Genomic DNA, 17,426 nt, shown 5'->3' on the forward strand with positions numbered 1-17,426 from the left:
AAACAAACATTTTCATTTTTCTTTGGGCACATTGTCTACACGTAACGGGCAGTGAATTGTTGATTAATTATTTCACTTCGCTTTTTTGGCACTTTTGGCTAATTATGAAGATTACAATGAGTGATTAAAAGTCCACTTTATGCACAGATAAGCTAATCGAGACTGGGCCTACATTGAAATCCGAACCACTGTGCAATGTGCCTCTACCGTGTGTAATGATGCGATCATTACTGGATCCTTTTTTATGTTATAAATTGTGTATGGCTATGTATTCCTGTACTTTTGGGTTCTTGGCCGTTGGGGAGCGGTAAGTTTCCAGTAACGGTTTAGGTCATTAGCGGGGCCTATAAATAGGAAGGGCAGGGGAGCAGTCGGCCTCAGATGTTTGGCGGAGTACAGCAATGTAAGAGGTATCTTTTTCTCTGAGGGGAGCGGCTGGGCGAGCTTTCTTTCCTTATCATGTGAACCGACGACGGGGATATTAACTTTCTTTCTTTTAATACACACACTTGCTCTCTTCACATTATTCCAATAGTTCATTTCATGTGGGAAACCGGGTACACAACACACATACCTTCAGCCACCTTTTTTGGTACTTAGGGTTATATTTTTTTTTACTCGTGGAGCCAGTGGTTACGCGAGTCTACACACTCTCTTCGGGAAGGGGGGACAGGGTACACCGGAATGTAATTTTGTGAATAACGGCCAAGAATTAACTTCTGTAAATATAATATGAATAAACCTATATATATCTAAAAGGAAATGGGCGTTAAGTTATAATTTGAAGAGGTACGTGTCTATTGCCTAAACTAGCATCCACGGAACTTCAGGTACTGCAAGTTTTGAACCTCGGGACAAGGATTCAAAAATGTATGGTTGTGTATATTGTGTATGTTGCTGAGAATCAGCTTAAAAGCACAAAATATACCGTAACATACTGGGGGCTCATAGTCGGGATATTTTTTGTAAGAAGTATTGAAGGCATATGTTATTGCGAAGTGGAAAGAAAGTAACAGAAGACAAAATGGCAATTCAAATAGACAGGGAGCTCATTGGCAAGTTGCTAGGCAATGCGAACTTGGAGGGAAGGCCTGAGGAAGATATTGTTGGGGAACTTGAGAGACTTTCTCTAAACCTTACGCAAGGAACTTCGGCAAGGACGGGCGAGGAGAAAATGAACAAAATCTGGGAAAAAAGCAACATAAACATTCCGATCTTTAAGGGAAACGTCGGCGATGTAAGTCCACACGATTATTTGTATGAATTACGCAATTATCAGGAAATCATGGAAATTGGGGATACTTTTCTCTTAGATAGAATCTTGCCGCTTTCGTTGAAGGAAATCGCTGCAGATTGGTTCAGATTTTCGAGACCATTCGGCACTTTTAGGGAATTTGAGAAGGCGTTCTTGGAAGAATTCTTTAGTGTCGATTACGACTCGGAAATAGCAAGGATCATTCAGAACAATTACCAGTCACCAGACCAGTCTCTTCTTGCATTTATTCGACACACCAGGAAGCTTTTTGCAATGAGGGAGAAACGGGGGACAGAAGACGAGGTCATCCAGCACGTTTTGAAATTTTCCCATCCTAAATTCAGAACGCACCTGTACGATAGAACCTTTGAAACCTTGAAAGATCTGGAGATTCGCGCTATGGACATTCAAAAGAGATTGTATTCAGAAGCCCTGTACTATTGTCCAGAACTGAGGGACAACAGTTCGCCGCATCTGTCTGCCATGCCGACTTCAGCGAGTAGCACAAGGCAATTAGCAGCCGCGGGGACAATGAACACTTTCGGCCGCGTGGGAACAGAAGTATCAATGAGTGCCATAAATCCGGGTCTTTTCAACCGCTTGAGCCTTTCCGGGAATATTGGAACCCCGTCGAGAGCAGAAGAACCGGCGAGGAGAAGAGGGTACGATGGTCAGCAGAAGGGCGCCACCTGTGCCGTCTCTAAAGATACCGTTAGACCAGAACAGATAACTCCGGTTCTTGCACACGTAGAAGGAAAGCAAAACAGGGGGAGGAATAGGGAAATACGTAACTGCAGAAATTTCACTTCTGGCGACAAAAAACCGTTAGTCACCTGTAAGGTTCAGGGAAAGGACTTCACGCTATATTTGGATTCTGGTGCGTCTGTGAGCACCGTGTCTGTTGAGATCGCAAGAGAACTGGAAAAACAAGGAAATAAGATTAACAATAAACGTATTAATATTTCTTTGGCAGTAGGCTCTGTACAATCATGTGGGGAAATGTATCTTACTGTACATTTGAATGGGATGAAATTTAATCATAAATTCGTCGTTCTGCGGAATTGTTTCACGGGATTCATCGCAGGTCGTGGGTTCATAAGGAAGGCCGGCATATCGCTACATTTGAAGCAGGGAGGCTACAGTTTTGAGGACAGTAACGTCATTCATTTATTTTCTGCGGAGAAGAGGGAAGTGGGAAAGAGGCTTCCGTTCTCGCAGCAGGGGAGGACGTCGACCGTGGAAGCTGGAGCTGGGCTAACCGCGACGATGACTGCGACGATGGAAAGAAATGAAACTGTAGCTGAAGCAACCGCGACGATGGGAAATTGCAAACCACACCCCGAAACTGAGGACATGATTGACCGTGTGGAATGTTCGACTGACACTGTGCAGAAATCAGTTGCAGATTTCAGCGCTTTGTGTACTGAGGAAAGTGCGAAGCAAATGAGGAAGCAACAGAGGGAAAATTTGCTTCGGAGCACAAAACTGCCCATGGTTCGTCTCTCTGGAACTAAAGATATGGAAAATTCTTCATTGTTGCCATTCTCTGCCACTGAGGGAAATGAAGAATACAATTCTGAGGAGCCACGTAGGTTTCTGGACACAGCCTCCCTCATTTCCGAGCAAATGAAAGACAGGTTTCTTGCTGACGTAGCGAGGGTTACAAGGAATGAGGAGGTGGAAGGAACGAAGAAGTACAAGGAAAAGGTGAAGACGCAGGCCAAATCTTCGTATTTCGACAACGAGGGAATTCTTAGGAGAAATTTGCCTACGGAAAAGTACAAAGAGAAGGGAAAAGGGAAAATATGGGCACCTACTTCTCTACGTTCGCAAATTCTCGTGTCGTTGCATGATAATGCATTCGCTTGTCATCCTGGGAGATTGAAAACGTTAGCGAAGGTTAGGGAACAATACACTTGGATAGGCCTAACTAAAGACGTTATCCAGTATTGTAAGTCGTGCCAGCCATGCTGCGTATTAAAAGATGACAGAAATAAGCAAGATTTCATGTCAAGTAAGGAGGAAACGAAATTCAGGATGGAAGACGCCAAGAAGAAAGCTTCTGATAAGAAACGTCTCAAATGCACGTTTGAAGTGGGGGATAAAGCTTGGCTTACGGAACATCCTATCTCTGGTAAGGCCCGCAGAGTAACCAGTAAATTCTCGGGGAAGTCCTCTGGATCACACGCAATTGTGGAGCAAACTTCGGCAAATACTTTCAAAATGAAACACAGCGGGGACGGAAGAATATTGAGAGACAACAGTGACCAGTTGAAGCCTTATTCTTCGTCACCTGACTTTGCAAGGAAAGTAGCCGAACCCAATTCAGCAAAGAGAGCGCACGTAACTTCGGCAGAAGGAGCAAGACGAAGATATATCCCGGATGCGTTACAAGCTGAGAAACAGATTCTAGTCTAATTTCAAAGGGGGATTTTTTGTAAATATTGTACATAGGGATTTATCTATCTTTTCTTTATTCTATCTTTCACTTATTTTCTCTATCCCATACCTCATACAGTACTCATACAAAAGTGTCGTTCCGCAGTCAATTTCATCGCGAAAGTAAAGCAAAGTTAGAGCGTATTCTTTTACCGTGTAATTTCGTCGAGAAGCCGCAGTTCGGTGGCGAGTGAACGCAGTTCTAGCGCCGGGCATAGCAGTGACATCTTCGGATGTAGAGCCAGTTCGATCCATTCATGTGGAAACCGGTCGAAGCGGTGACTTCCGATCTCGGCAGGAGCGCAGAGCAGTGGCGTTGCCGGGAGTCGAACCAGCAGCCTTGGTGACTTGGATGGATTTCCAGGAAACTGTCTCTAATTGGTCCAGGAGGAAGGATGGAACAGATGCTGAGTGGGTAAGAATCGACGTGGGTTAACCAGCTCCAGTGCTGAGGGAAGATCGCGGATCTCGTAGTACACTTGTGGACAAAATTAAGGTGAACATTGACTGTCAGTGTCGTGTGATCTAATGAAAGTGTGTTAGTAGTGAACAGAAACTGCGGACAAGTGCTTTGTGTATATTATTATTATTATTCTAGGTTACAGAACTTTGATTTTTCTCTCTTCAGGAAGGGGGGACTATGTAATGATGCGATCATTACTGGATCCTTTTTTATGTTATAAATTGTGTATGGCTATGTATTCCTGTACTTTTGGGTTCTTGGCCGTTGGGGAGCGGTAAGTTTCCAGTAACGGTTTAGGTCATTAGCGGGGCCTATAAATAGGAAGGGCAGGGGAGCAGTCGGCCTCAGATGTTTGGCGGAGTACAGCAATGTAAGAGGTATCTTTTTCTCTGAGGGGAGCGGCTGGGCGAGCTTTCTTTCCTTATCATGTGAACCGACGACGGGGATATTAACTTTCTTTCTTTTAATACACACACTTGCTCTCTTCACATTATTCCAATAGTTCATTTCATGTGGGAAACCGGGTACACAACACACATACCTTCAGCCACCTTTTTTGGTACTGAGGGTTATATTTTTTTTACTCGTGGAGCCAGTGGTTACGCGAGTCTACACACTCTCTTCGGGAAGGGGGGACAGGGTACACCGGAATGTAATTTTGTGAATAACGGCCAAGAATTAACTTCTGTAAATATAATATGAATAAACCTATATATATCTAAAAGGAAATGGGCGTTAAGTTATAATTTGAAGAGGTACGTGTCTATTGCCTAAACTAGCATCCACGGAACTTCAGGTACTGCAAGTTTTGAACCTCGGGACAAGGATTCAAAAATGTATGGTTGTGTATATTGTGTATGTTGCTGAGAATCAGCTTAAAAGCACAAAATATACCGTAACACGTGAATCGAACCCGAGACTCCTTGATTGCAAGGTGACGACGTTAGATGAGGAATTCTTGTTTGCGCATAGACACATATCACTGGATATCACATTCGCAAATATGTGTAAAATTAACAATAATCATTCAAAGAACTTAGTCCGCACTGGACTGGAACTGATACTGCTATATGTAATTTTATTTTTTCAAAACAACTAATTCTTCTTTATTTCTAGATTTCAGAGTGATGAACTCAATCCTACTGGACACTTCTGGACCAACGAAAAACAGCCCGGCGTCTGTCTGCCCGACGGCAAGGCGAACCCCCAGCAAGGCAACGACACCCAGCGCTCGAAGCCCGAGCCACCAACATCCGACTTGCAAAAGCTGAATGAGGGTGCCAACGGGAAGCAGCAACATCGCAGAGCACATTACGAACCGGAGAGGCCCGAGGTGACCACCGGAGGCAGATCGTCCACCAGACGCTGGAGGCAGAGGACCCGTTTTGCCTCCGAGAGGATGCAGACCAGGAAGGTTGACTTGGAGAACAAACTATCCTTCAGGATGATCACCCCCGAAAAGTACGACACGGAACGGCAGGATCTGGATCGACGTCTACCCTCAGAATCGCACAAAGCCAGGAGGCAGACACGAAGGGTCACCCCTACCCAATCCTCACTCGCAAACACACACACTGTAGAAAGAACCATGCGAATGCATTTTGCACGCGTTACAAGGTCAACATCTGGCAGAGAGGCAACACTTCCTGGCAATACCCTGGCGGCTCGAGAACGAACTGCGACATCCACCAGAAGGTACTCATCTCAACGGCAACATTTGAGCGATCTGGATACACGACGTGAAGCTACTCGATCTACTGACCTGGCTAGGAGGAGGCTATCTTTAGAGAGATCCAATTCTGAACGACGATCGAGCCAACGAATGACTGCTGAAAGGTCTGAGCGGATGAGTGCTGAAAGGTCTGAGCGACGGTTGAACAGCCAGCGAATAAGTCCTGAAAGATTTGAGCGACTGAACAGCCAGCGGATGAGCGCTGAAAGGTCCGAACGACGATTAAACAGTCAACGGATGAGTGCTGAAAGGTCTGAGCGATTGAACAGTCGGCGGATGAGTCCCGAAAGGTCCGACCGGCGGTTGAACAGGCAGCAGAGAAGTGTTGAAAGTCTTGAACGACGATCGAGCGAACAGATCGGTGCTGAAAGGTCTGAACGACGGTTGAGTGCTGAAAGAGCTGAACGAAGACTGAACAGCCAGCAGACCAGTGCTGAAAGGACTGAACGGCGACTGAACAGCCAGCGGATTAGTGCTGAAAGGACTGAACGGCGGCTGAACAGCCAGAGGACTAGTGTTGAAAGATCTGAACGACGGTTGAATGCTGAAAGGTCTGAACGACGTTTAAACAGCCAGCGGATGAGTGCTGAAAGGTCCGAACGGCGACTGAACAGCCAGCGTATGAGTGCAGAAAGATCTGATCGACGATTGAACACCCAGCGGGTGAGCATTGAAATGTCTGAACGACGACTGAATAGCCATCGAGTTAGTGCTGAAAGGTCTGAACGAACACTAGAAGCAAGAACCACACGGCTGCTCCTGGAAAGACGATCCACAAACGAGCGCATTAGCGTCCAACGACGAGGCTCTCCTGAACGTTCAGTTACGAGACGAGTCGCTGAAGCCTCGACGAGAATAGACCATGCTAACAGAGAACACTCTCATACAGAGCGAAGACTGTTGAAAATGTCCGAAACAAAACCTGAGAGGTCTACAGTAACCCGACAGAAGCAAGAACGAAGACTCGTAAAGAGGAGTGAACCAAACACCGACCGAGAAGATCGAGTTCAATCAAGAAGACTGTCTACAGAAAGACAACGACTCAATCTTGCAAGGTCTGCTGAACGTCGAGCTGCAGGTACCTCCAACGAACGCCAAATGTCCGAAAGAAGGTTACTTCTCGACAGTACAAACAAGGAGAATCAAGACTCAAGAAGACATTCAGAAAGGGCATCCGTGGTAGAATCTGCACGGCGAAGAACAATGACTAACAGAAGACTGAACGATGAGACTCGACGAGTTGCAGCGACCATTGACCGTGAGGTTGAACACCGGATGTCCACAAACAGGAATTATATCAGAAAGGCATACTCCGATGGAGATATTTCACATGCACGTCGTGAAATTTCATATGCACGTCGAGAAACAAGACTGTCCCTTGAACGTTCACAGCAAGAGAGACATCTCGCTGAAGAAAGGCGCCTCACAAGAGCCTCCTCGCTCCCAAACGTGGACCGCAGGGAGAGGCAAACCGCCAGGCAAACCACCAGACTAACAGATGAACGTCGTACAACAGAGAGCCGAAGATCCAACGAGCGACGTGACCGAACCGTCAGGCATGAATCCAATGCAGCAAGACGAATGACCCTGACCAGGTCCGCTGAAAGACTGGATGATATGCGGCGCAACTCAGACAGGCAACTCTCAAGAAGGTTATCTCTAGAACGAGTACAGGCAGAGAGGCGTACTGACACTCAGCGGAGAAGCATTTCACCTGAAGTGGAAACACGATCACTTGAAAGACTGCAAAACGAAAGACGAAACATTAACAATCGTGAAAGTGTCGAGAGACGAATCGATACAGCTCGTGTTAGAAGCAGGAGCGATCTTAATGAGCGTCGCTTCAGATCTGCACAAACTAGAGTCGAAAGACAGCCAAACGAACGGGATTCACGGAGCAGCACTGCAAGAAGAGTGCTTGTGAAGAGATCCACAGACAGGCTACTTTCTGAACGAAGAAGCCTGGAGAAAACCCGTGCAGGAAACAACGAACGTAACAAACAAGAAACTCGAGAGTTCCAACATCAAATCCTTGAGAGACGAACTAACGATGCTAGAAGTTCCAGTGAACAGAGACTCTCCCAAACAACTCGAAGATCCGACTCAGAACGTAGGCATCTTACACGGTCTGTTTCTACTGACAGACTCGTATCTGAGCTCAGGCGTTCTGTGAGAAGTACAATGGAGAGACATGCATCAAACGATCGAAGATCTTCAGAAAGAGAAGGGCGATCAACAGTAAGGTTACTTCTTACACGAGCCGATTCTACAAGGCGAATTTCGAGCACTCGAAGGGATTCAGAGAGATCAGTCGATAAATTACAACAGCGTAGGAGCGAAAGGCGCAATGAAGGAGTTGAAAGAACTAGTGTCAGAAGAAATTCTGAAACACAGATTGCAAGCAGAAAACCTTTGATGGGCTCAAGATCTGCAAGACGAGCTGTCCATTCTGATAGGCAGGTTTTGATGTCGAGGTCATTTGAAAGGGATATTTCCGAAATCAGACGCCAACAAACTGAAAGGGCTAGTGTGAGAAGAAATTCTGAAACACAGCTCACAACTAGGAGGTCTCTGGTAGACACACGATCCACACGACGATCTGTCTGGTCTGAAAGACAGATTCTGATGTCCAGGTCACTTGAAAGGGATATTTCTGAAATGAGACAACAAACTGAAAGGGCTAATGTCAGAAGACATTCTGAAACACATCTCGCTACTAGGAATCCTCTAGTGGACCGATCTGCAAGACGATCTGTCAGGTCCGTCAAACAGATTGTGATGTCAAGGTTGCTTGAAAGGGATATTTCTGAAATGAGACGCCAACAAACTGAAAGAGCTAGTGTGAGAAGGAATTTTGAAACACGGCTCGCAACTAGGAGGCCTCTGGTAGACACACGATCTACATGGCGATCTGTCCGGTCTGAAAGACAGATTGTGATGTCCAGGTCGCTTGAAAGGGATATTTCTGAAATGAGACGCCAACAAACCGAAAGGGCTAGTGTGAGAAGAAATTCTGAAACTGAGCTTGCAACTAGGAAACCTCTAGTAGATCGATCTGCAAGACGATCTGTTAGGTCTGACAGACAGGTTCTGATGTCCAGGTCACTTGAAAGGGATACTTCTGAAGTACAAAGGGTACAGACACATAGGATGTACAACAGAGCTTCCACTGCACGCTACCTTTCAGCAGAAAGGCATGAGCGACAAGAGTCTTCCAGCAGTGAAAGACGTCGCTATGTTACAAGAATTATTTCTCCTTCAACACAACTACACAACAATAATGACATCAGGAGATCTACCTCAAGACGATCGACCACACGACAATTACCTGAGAGAATTGCACAACAATCATCACGAAGATCAATGAATGAACGAATTGCTTCTGAAAGAAGGCAGCTTTCAAGCACAAGACGAGATCTGCCACGCATAGATACTGAGTCAGTTGCAGCTAGGCGACTTGCTACAACCATGCAACAGGCAACAAGGTCTGATGAAAGACGGTATTCTACAAGGCAAATTCCAATCAGGCATTTGCAACAGATGGTCAACAATGAAATAGAAACAGTGCAAGATAAAAAATTAGAACTAAACAATTCTGAAGCAACTTTAAAGATGCCAGAATTACAATTGAACAATACATCACTACTTGTCAAAAATGAGAAACTGCACAAGGAAAGTGATGCAAGCACAGTTTTGAAGCTTATAGCAATAATGGCAAGCTTGCTGGAATATGCTCCTTTGAAATTCTGTAATGACATGGTATCTGAACCCTTCTGCAAAATTTTGGACTTCTACACAGCAATGACAATGCTCCCATATGGAGGCAGCCATGAGACTTCTGAGGTAAGCATGTTTCATTAAGTAATAATAATCCTGTATTCATGCATGAGTGTTGTCAGGTAAATAATCAGCACACTGATAAAATAAAATACAGTGCGTTTACATATAATATTCTTCATATAAGTCCAAGTGATCATGTACATAATAATTCAACCATGAAATGAAAGAAATGGAGGGAATATTCACAAAGAATCATCCCATGCCCAGGTCAACATCCAAACCTGGAACATTGAGTGGTGAGATTGTGAGTCAATTCCTTGGCATCTTGCTAATTGAACTAAGTTTGTGTACTTCCTATGTTATCTCCTTCATTTGTGCCAAAATGTCCAGGATGAAGAAATGAACAGCAAGTACACCAAGGTAGTTCAACTTTTATTATGCATGACATAATAAATTAAAATATCCCGTGTGTAATGACTGATATGATAATCAAACATCACTATATGAATATCCAATATCCATCTTTTACATTCGTTAGATAAGGCAAAACTGTAGCTTAAATCTTCAGTTTTTTAAGTGTCTATTTCCTTACTTTATATGGCTAACGATGACAAAATTAAACTTATAAAGGGACACTCACAAAGGCACACTCATGATAATCAATCAATGAAAGAGGCATTGTTATATAGGTAAAATATGGATAATTATAATTGTTGACATGGGCAGCAATTAATATTTTCAACCAGGTTTTGAAGTAGATCATTGTGATACAGTAGAATCCTGATAATTTGAGGTGGGCATGATCGAGACTACCTCCAATTACAAAAAACTCTAACTATGAGGTATAAGCAAGGGAAAATAGAAAGAGGAAAAAGAAGAAATACATAACTAAAAACTACGGCTTGTGAAAAATTGGATGTACAGTATTATTATTATGAATATTGTAATTACATTGCTCAGTAGTGATGTTATGGAAAAGATAGTGGAACAACACTTTAAAGAAATGATCAAACATTTTCTGCTTCAGGACATTGCATTGTTTCTGTTCATAAACCCAATTAACCCATTTATCAGAAGACACATTTCTCTTTTGCCTCAAACTACACAGATCTCGTATTATTGAGACTACTGTATTTGGTTCTAGAGTACATCAATTTTGAAATTTGCAATTTTAATTTTGAATGACAGCAAAGACAAAACAATAATCACATCAATTATTTCCAGGGTTATCAACGCGCTCCTGTACCTGAGACCACCAGCAAGCAGACTATCACCGACTCATTCTCCTCATTGAAGTAAGTTTACTATGAGAGGGATTACTTACATGTTAGTAGAACGTCTATGGAACCACATTCACAGTAACCCTAATAAAAACATTACAATTTATTCATAGCAATTAAATCTCTTTTGTTGCTCAACATTTCAATACAACTTTACAAGAAGGGGATGAGGTCAACTAATCGATTCCATCCCTCAAAATTCCTAACCCTTCCTTGGCAAAATAGGGGTGACAACATCAAGCATATTTGGAGCAGAAAGTAGGTACCGTGAAAATTGTCTGCTCCAAAACAACAATGTAGTTTCAAATGTAGTAACACCACCGGCAAATAGGTAGGGTTATGGAAGGGTTCATGACAAATTTTCTATATTGAAATCTGACCTGCTCTTTTCTTGTGAAATGAAATGGGATTTATATGTTTTTTCCCAATGATGGTTAAAAAAAGTAAAACGTAATTTTACACAAAAATTCATAATTGGCAGCTTTGGGAACACCACACCACAACAGTGCTTACAATGGGGGAACACAGAGATTTGTTACCCTCCCAAGCTTAGAAAATTTTCAGAAAGTATCTACTCACATAGGATAATTTGTGTAAGCATCCTCCCACTCCCACCTGCTGCAATGTTTCCATGTTGATCCTTACAAACATCCCCAACCTATCCCCAAATTAGTTCAAGCATTCCCCCCTCAACACTGCACAACACACTAAAGTGGATGAAAAAAATTACAAATGCGCATTATTATGTTCCTACAATCATGCCAAGTCATGTTAAAAATCATTATATAATTCTTGGGGAAGAAGATAAAAAAAAATATAATGCACTTATAAGAAAAAGCAACATATCAATGTTAGTAAATACAGTTCTGAAAAATCGGTTGTAGCCAGTCATATGGGCAATTGTGTCTTGAAATTTGCATGGAAGCACAACAAAAGACCTTACTCTGAGACATACGTATATATCACTTCCATCCCCAACTTTTGCATTTAACACTGCAGTGGTCGTGAGGAAAAAATTCCAGTCGATCGTTTTTATCCATAATTGGTCAAAATTTATCTGGTTTTATAGAAAGAATTACCTTTTTTTAAGCATTCTGGTTCACTTAACAAAAAAAAAAAAATCCTAAGTTATTTCACTGAACACATTACAGTAGGGAGGAAATTCTAAATCTAGTGCATTACATGCATATGTGATGAAACCAGACACAAATACATATATTAGAATCTTACTTTTATTATTTTCTTTCCAAAAAATTCAAAACTAGGTCTTTGGTGGTCTGGACACACCCACTTCATGTATTTAGAACATATTTTAGAAACATGTACTTCTATATAGAAATACTACGTATCCTAAAACACTCTCGTCAATGGTCGCATGGATCACTATTGTGCTCCGTTGAAATATGAGCTCTAATAATAAGTCAACAATGAATAAATTTCAAATAACAGCTGCACAAACATAGTCCCTGGACTGTTCCAGGAAGGTAAACCGGGAAGGTCAAGAGTGTTGCCAAACTGCAGCAGCACATGAAAATATACAAGTGGATAACCACTGCAATATAGAAAAAAGCAATTTTAAAAATCAAAATTTTCGGGAAGTTTTTAAAAATCCGGCCTCTGCTGCTGGACCCCTAATCGACAGACTGCCAAAAAAAAAAAAGGATTTTAGTATGATACCTATCTACAATTGACAACTTTCATCAGCTAATCATGAATGATAAAGGATATACAGTAAAGTAAATAACCTATTGCAATTGAGCATGGGAAAATGTAGAAAAAAATATTGGTTTTTTACTTACCGTACTGGCAGTGCTATCTCTGATTGGCTCCGGGATGAGGATTACGGAGCATGATTGACGAACATAGTGGCATGCCACAACTCCAGCACTTCACACTTGTCCTCTTCTTACTCTCTTCGTGGTACATGCAATACATCTGCATCTTGTAATCTTCTCAGGCCCATGGCTCATGCCTTTCTTGATGGTGGTGTGCCCCTTCCCTCCCCACTTCTGTTTTTCTAAAGGGGTTCTAATGGGTGAGGTGTCAGCTTGTTTTTTTTTAAGGATGTCATGTCTGTGAAAAGTTGGGATTGCTTTGTTAGCTAGATGCAAAGTCCTTGCAAGTGAAGGTCATTCATACATATCCCTACAGATGCCCCTCCCTAGTACATGTTTTGGCAGCACTCGGAAATTAATACAAAAGTATGTATTTTCAGGTGCTATAGTTCACATTTTCATTTTTTTTAGAAAAAAACATTGAATACAATATCTACATAAGGAGTATTTGAAAAACAATGTGTGTGTTGCAAATTTTTTTTAAAAAAATTGTCATTATTATTGTATAAGTAAAAGATATCAGAAATAAAATGGGTTGAAATGCAGTAACCTATTCATATTTTATGTTTTTAATAATATTGTACATTCTTCCTTGAAAAATCGACTTCTATAAAAACTGCTTATTAACAATACTCACAATTAATGTTTTGTTTTGCAACGCATATAACATAACAAAAAAGACTGAACTGGAATGTAGTGCGTGAAATGAAAAATCACTATGATATTCCAATATCTAGAGATGTTACATATGCTTGGATTTCCTTCTATAGCAGTGATGTGAATCTTCTGTCATTTTTGCTGTTGTCTAGATATTTGCAATAGTTTCATGCCTACGTAGATCTATTAAACTATTGCGAATATCTAGACAAAGCAAACCACGATAAGATTCACATCAATGTTCTAGAAGGAATTCTAAGCAGATGTAATTTTTCAAATTTTGGAATAACATTGTGCTTTTTTTAAATGAAAGAATTTTTTGAAAACAGCTTTGCTGAACCTTAACTGATCAGGTATCTAGAGTATAAATCATGTGGACATGTCATTGGTTGTGAAGTGTCTGGAGGTTAAATCAAGTGATACGCTTTGAAGAGTTCCAAAGCTGTATTAAGCCTTCAATGAACCTAATGGCTGTTAATTAGCAAAAAATTTCATCATTTCTAAAAACATTTAAATCTGACCCTGAAGGTGTCGTAATAAAAAAAGTATGACAATGTATCCATTCACTTGACAATCGATTTCTAGGTCTAAAAATTTCATTTTTTCTCTTTTTACAGGGTACCAATGAACCAGTTCCTTGCAAGCACTTGCTATGGAGGAATGGCAATGTTGTTCTACGCAACAAACAAGAAGCAAGTGGTACAGTGAATAGACAACATGGCACAAGTCCGGAGACCAAACATGCTTGCTTAGTAGCATCCGCCTGCTCACCGTTGTAACTTATAGTGCATTTAGATTTGAAGAAACATGTAATATAGTAGTTAGAATTGTTGTTTAAAAACATATTGTCTAATTTGAAGGCAAATTTGGTACAGGGACACAAATACGTGTAAAGATATGTTATCAGAGAAGAAATATTTTTGTAACCTTACAATCTGACAGCTACGACTGTGAAATGTTTTTGAACTTCTCTATATAAATATTGCAAACTCTCAGCTTTTAAAAACACAACAACTTTTGAAATTATATTGCTGAAATTACAGATAACATAAGTATTGATGTTTCACAGACAAAAATCATAATACAAATTATAAAAGAAAAGAAAAGTGGCTTTCAGTAGATTTCATTTCATGCTGTAGACCAAGATGTCTTATCTTGTATCACTATAGTTTGAGACATTGAACTTGAGTCTTCAGTTTTCACACACATAATCATCCCATCATACTCCAGTGTTTCTCACATGCTTCTTAGTGTATCTATACATCTTGTAGTATCTTTTTTCGGACTACTTTTTCCCCTAATACATGCATGCCCAACTTGCTTTAGCCTCACGCATAGGCTACAATTTAAAAGTATTTCTGTATAGTCAAATACAGTGACATTACCAGAAAAGTATCCATTGTTCATTATCTTTGTTTTACACAATACAAGGTTCAAAATTGAAACAAAAAACACAATTGAAGCAGCTGACTTCTGCACCAGCACCAGAACTTCATTACTTAAAACAATTTAAGAGAACAATGGGAATGGACAATTTGAACCTTTGTTGCTTATGCACAGACTGAATATGATTATGCAGACATTATCTAGTACAAGAATCATCTGTAGCAATTCTAATAACAGACATGTCGCTTCTTCCCTCGAACCACCCTAACTTGCAACAAGCATACTCTTAATGCAACAATATGGAATGCTTTCTGTATTCTTCTTCCTCCAAGATGTTTCAACATCACACACGGGCTTCCTCCAGCCATATCAACACACATGGATATCGCCCATGTATGTGTAAAATGTCCAAGTGAAGAAAATTTAGTAGATATGCCATAATTACTGAAATTAAACGGCTGTGATTATAATGACTTTTATAATCCATGTGTGCTGCACTGTAGTCTTCTAATGAATATCACTTCCTTAACTTTCCAAGAAACAGGAAGAATGATACTAGCAGCAGCTAAACCTTACTTTCCTCGAACGTTCTAAATCTTTACACAAGACATTTTAAGGATTTTAAAAATGCATTACCTTTATTATGTATTCAACATCATCTTGTGAAAAAGTTGGAAAAAAATATATACTGAAAAGTCATGAGCTTCGCTAAAAATTTTTCGTAAGGGTTTACTAAATATATTTTTTCTTCTTTAAGATTTCAAATTATTAACATATTGAACTACAAAACCATAGTCATATCTTATAACTTATACACCACCTCAATCAAGAAAAATCCTTCAAGGTTAGGAGGGAAATCTTATTTCTGAAATTTGAAAAACTCTCTTATGAAAAACCAATATTTTTTGTTTCAAGAGTTAGAAGTAGCAGTATACCAACTTAAACTAATCTTTCTTTGGAAAAGAGGGGGGGAGGGAATTTCGAAGAGGGAGAAGGTGTTGACTAATCCCACTCCACCCCTCCATGCAATGTCCATGCTAAACGTATATCTATGCAAATAATTCCCAGCAAATACTCTGGGAGATAAATGAGCTGAGGAATGGTGCTGACCACACCACACACTATGTAGCTGTATGTCCTTTGTGCCTTTATGGCTCAGCACTTAGCAAAGGTGAAACTACTTCTGATCATTATAATTATTAATCTCCGAGATACATTTTGGATAAGTTAAGAAATAAACTCACCATACAGTGAAATACCAGGAACACTAAATCAGTGGTTCTAAAACAAAGAAAATCACGATCTTCCTACTTGATCATGTCATAACATTCTGCAGCTGGAAATGCTAATTTTTCTCCTTCGTAACAAACCCTGTGAAACATTTGAAGCTAGCAAATATTTTGGCTTAGTTACATCACATTGATACTAAATTCAAAACAGGACTGCCACTAATATTGCATCTGCTACAGCTAATGCAACTATTGTAGGACCTAGGGAAGTTCAAAAACAAATCTAATCAAACCTAGCTGCCAGATTTTTTTCCGATGATGGTTGGTGGGGTTTGTTTGTGAACCATCATAAATATACATAGTCAAAAGAGTTATATAGCCATTATGTCTATATTCTTCCAGCACTTTTACCAAAACTATAAATCGGAAACCAATGTGTTAACATCAGCATGTACGTATGTGTGTATGTAAATGCATGGCTTCATCTTCATCGAAACTTACTCTTCAAGAAGATAGCAACTCTAAAATTCTCAATATAGTTCCACAGTTACATTGGTCCAGTCAGTTTGCCATCTGTGGCTATTGGGTATTCAACTCTAGGGAATAAAGGCAGTTGGAGCATGGTGCTGATCACACTTCCATGGCACTGTCCCATGTTGCAAAGCACAGCACACAACTTTATCTAGTCTCTTTTCTATGATATAGCTCAACTTGGATCTTAAGGGTGAACAAGAGCTGCAACTAGATAACCCACTGTCTTAACACTATGACAGCAAAGTATTTAGCCTACTATGTTTCTTCTTCCTCTAGCTGTTGATATAGGATTAGTAGTAACATTAATGGTTCATGAAACAAAACCACTAATCATCAACGAGAAGACTCAACAAAAAGTAATCAATTAGTTTTGAATAAGATAAATTATAATAGTATTAGCTTCCAGCATGCTGCTATAACATGAACAATGCATAGAATTTTATGTTAAACAAATATGAAAAACAAAATAGTTGTCCATTTATTACAAGATGGTTAATGTATACAGCATGTTGGAAATATACCCAGTTATAGTCATTTCTAAAAGCTTTATAGCTGTACTGTGATAAATTCGAAGTCAACATATGTATGTTATTAATGTATATTACTATAATGCTTATGTATTCTGCAGATTCAATAAAGCAGCATTGAAAAATCTATTTCTTGAAGATTTTTTTACTTACATTTCATGTATCACTGAACTGTTGTTGTTGTTGAGTTTGGTTTTTAAGTCCACTTTATGCACAGAAAGGATAATCGGGAGTGGACCTACAGTTTAAAGTTGGACCTGAACCACTATGTGCCTCAACTGCCTATCAAACCCAGGACCTCTTGATTAC

The 17,426-nt window shown here is 40.5% G+C and overlaps 1 protein-coding gene across 1 annotated transcript; it reads left to right on the forward strand.

Moving 5' to 3' along the window:
* The first annotated feature begins 1,922 nt into the window (after positions 1–1,922).
* On the forward strand, positions 1,923–17,226 carry LOC145996801 (uncharacterized). Its single transcript, XM_083133333.1, has 4 exons — positions 1,923–1,966; positions 5,274–9,732; positions 10,894–10,964; positions 14,059–17,226. Exons 1-4 carry the CDS (start codon positions 1,923–1,925, stop codon positions 14,147–14,149), a joined length of 4,665 nt encoding a protein of 1,554 aa, XP_082989459.1. The 3' UTR covers positions 14,150–17,226.
* Positions 17,227–17,426: the final 200 nt, after the last annotated feature.

The sequence above is a fragment of the Lepisma saccharinum genome, chromosome 13, assembly GCF_977018435.1.
Source record: "Lepisma saccharinum chromosome 13, izLepSacc3.1, whole genome shotgun sequence".
NCBI classification, from domain to species: domain Eukaryota; kingdom Metazoa; phylum Arthropoda; class Insecta; order Zygentoma; family Lepismatidae; genus Lepisma; species Lepisma saccharinum.

What these genes read in the sequence shown, in the direction of transcription:
- LOC145996801 (XM_083133333.1), top strand. Translation starts at nt 1,923, where the DNA reads ATGGTCAGCAGAAGGGCGCCACCTGTGCCGTCTCTAAAGATACC. An exon ending in GTGCCGTCTCTAAAGATACC is followed by an intron (nt 1,967 to 5,273) that starts GTTAGACCAGAA and finishes CTTTATTTCTAG; the next exon opens with ATTTCAGAGTGATGAACTCA. An exon ending in GCAGCCATGAGACTTCTGAG is followed by an intron (nt 9,733 to 10,893) that starts GTAAGCATGTTT and finishes AATTATTTCCAG; the next exon opens with GGTTATCAACGCGCTCCTGT.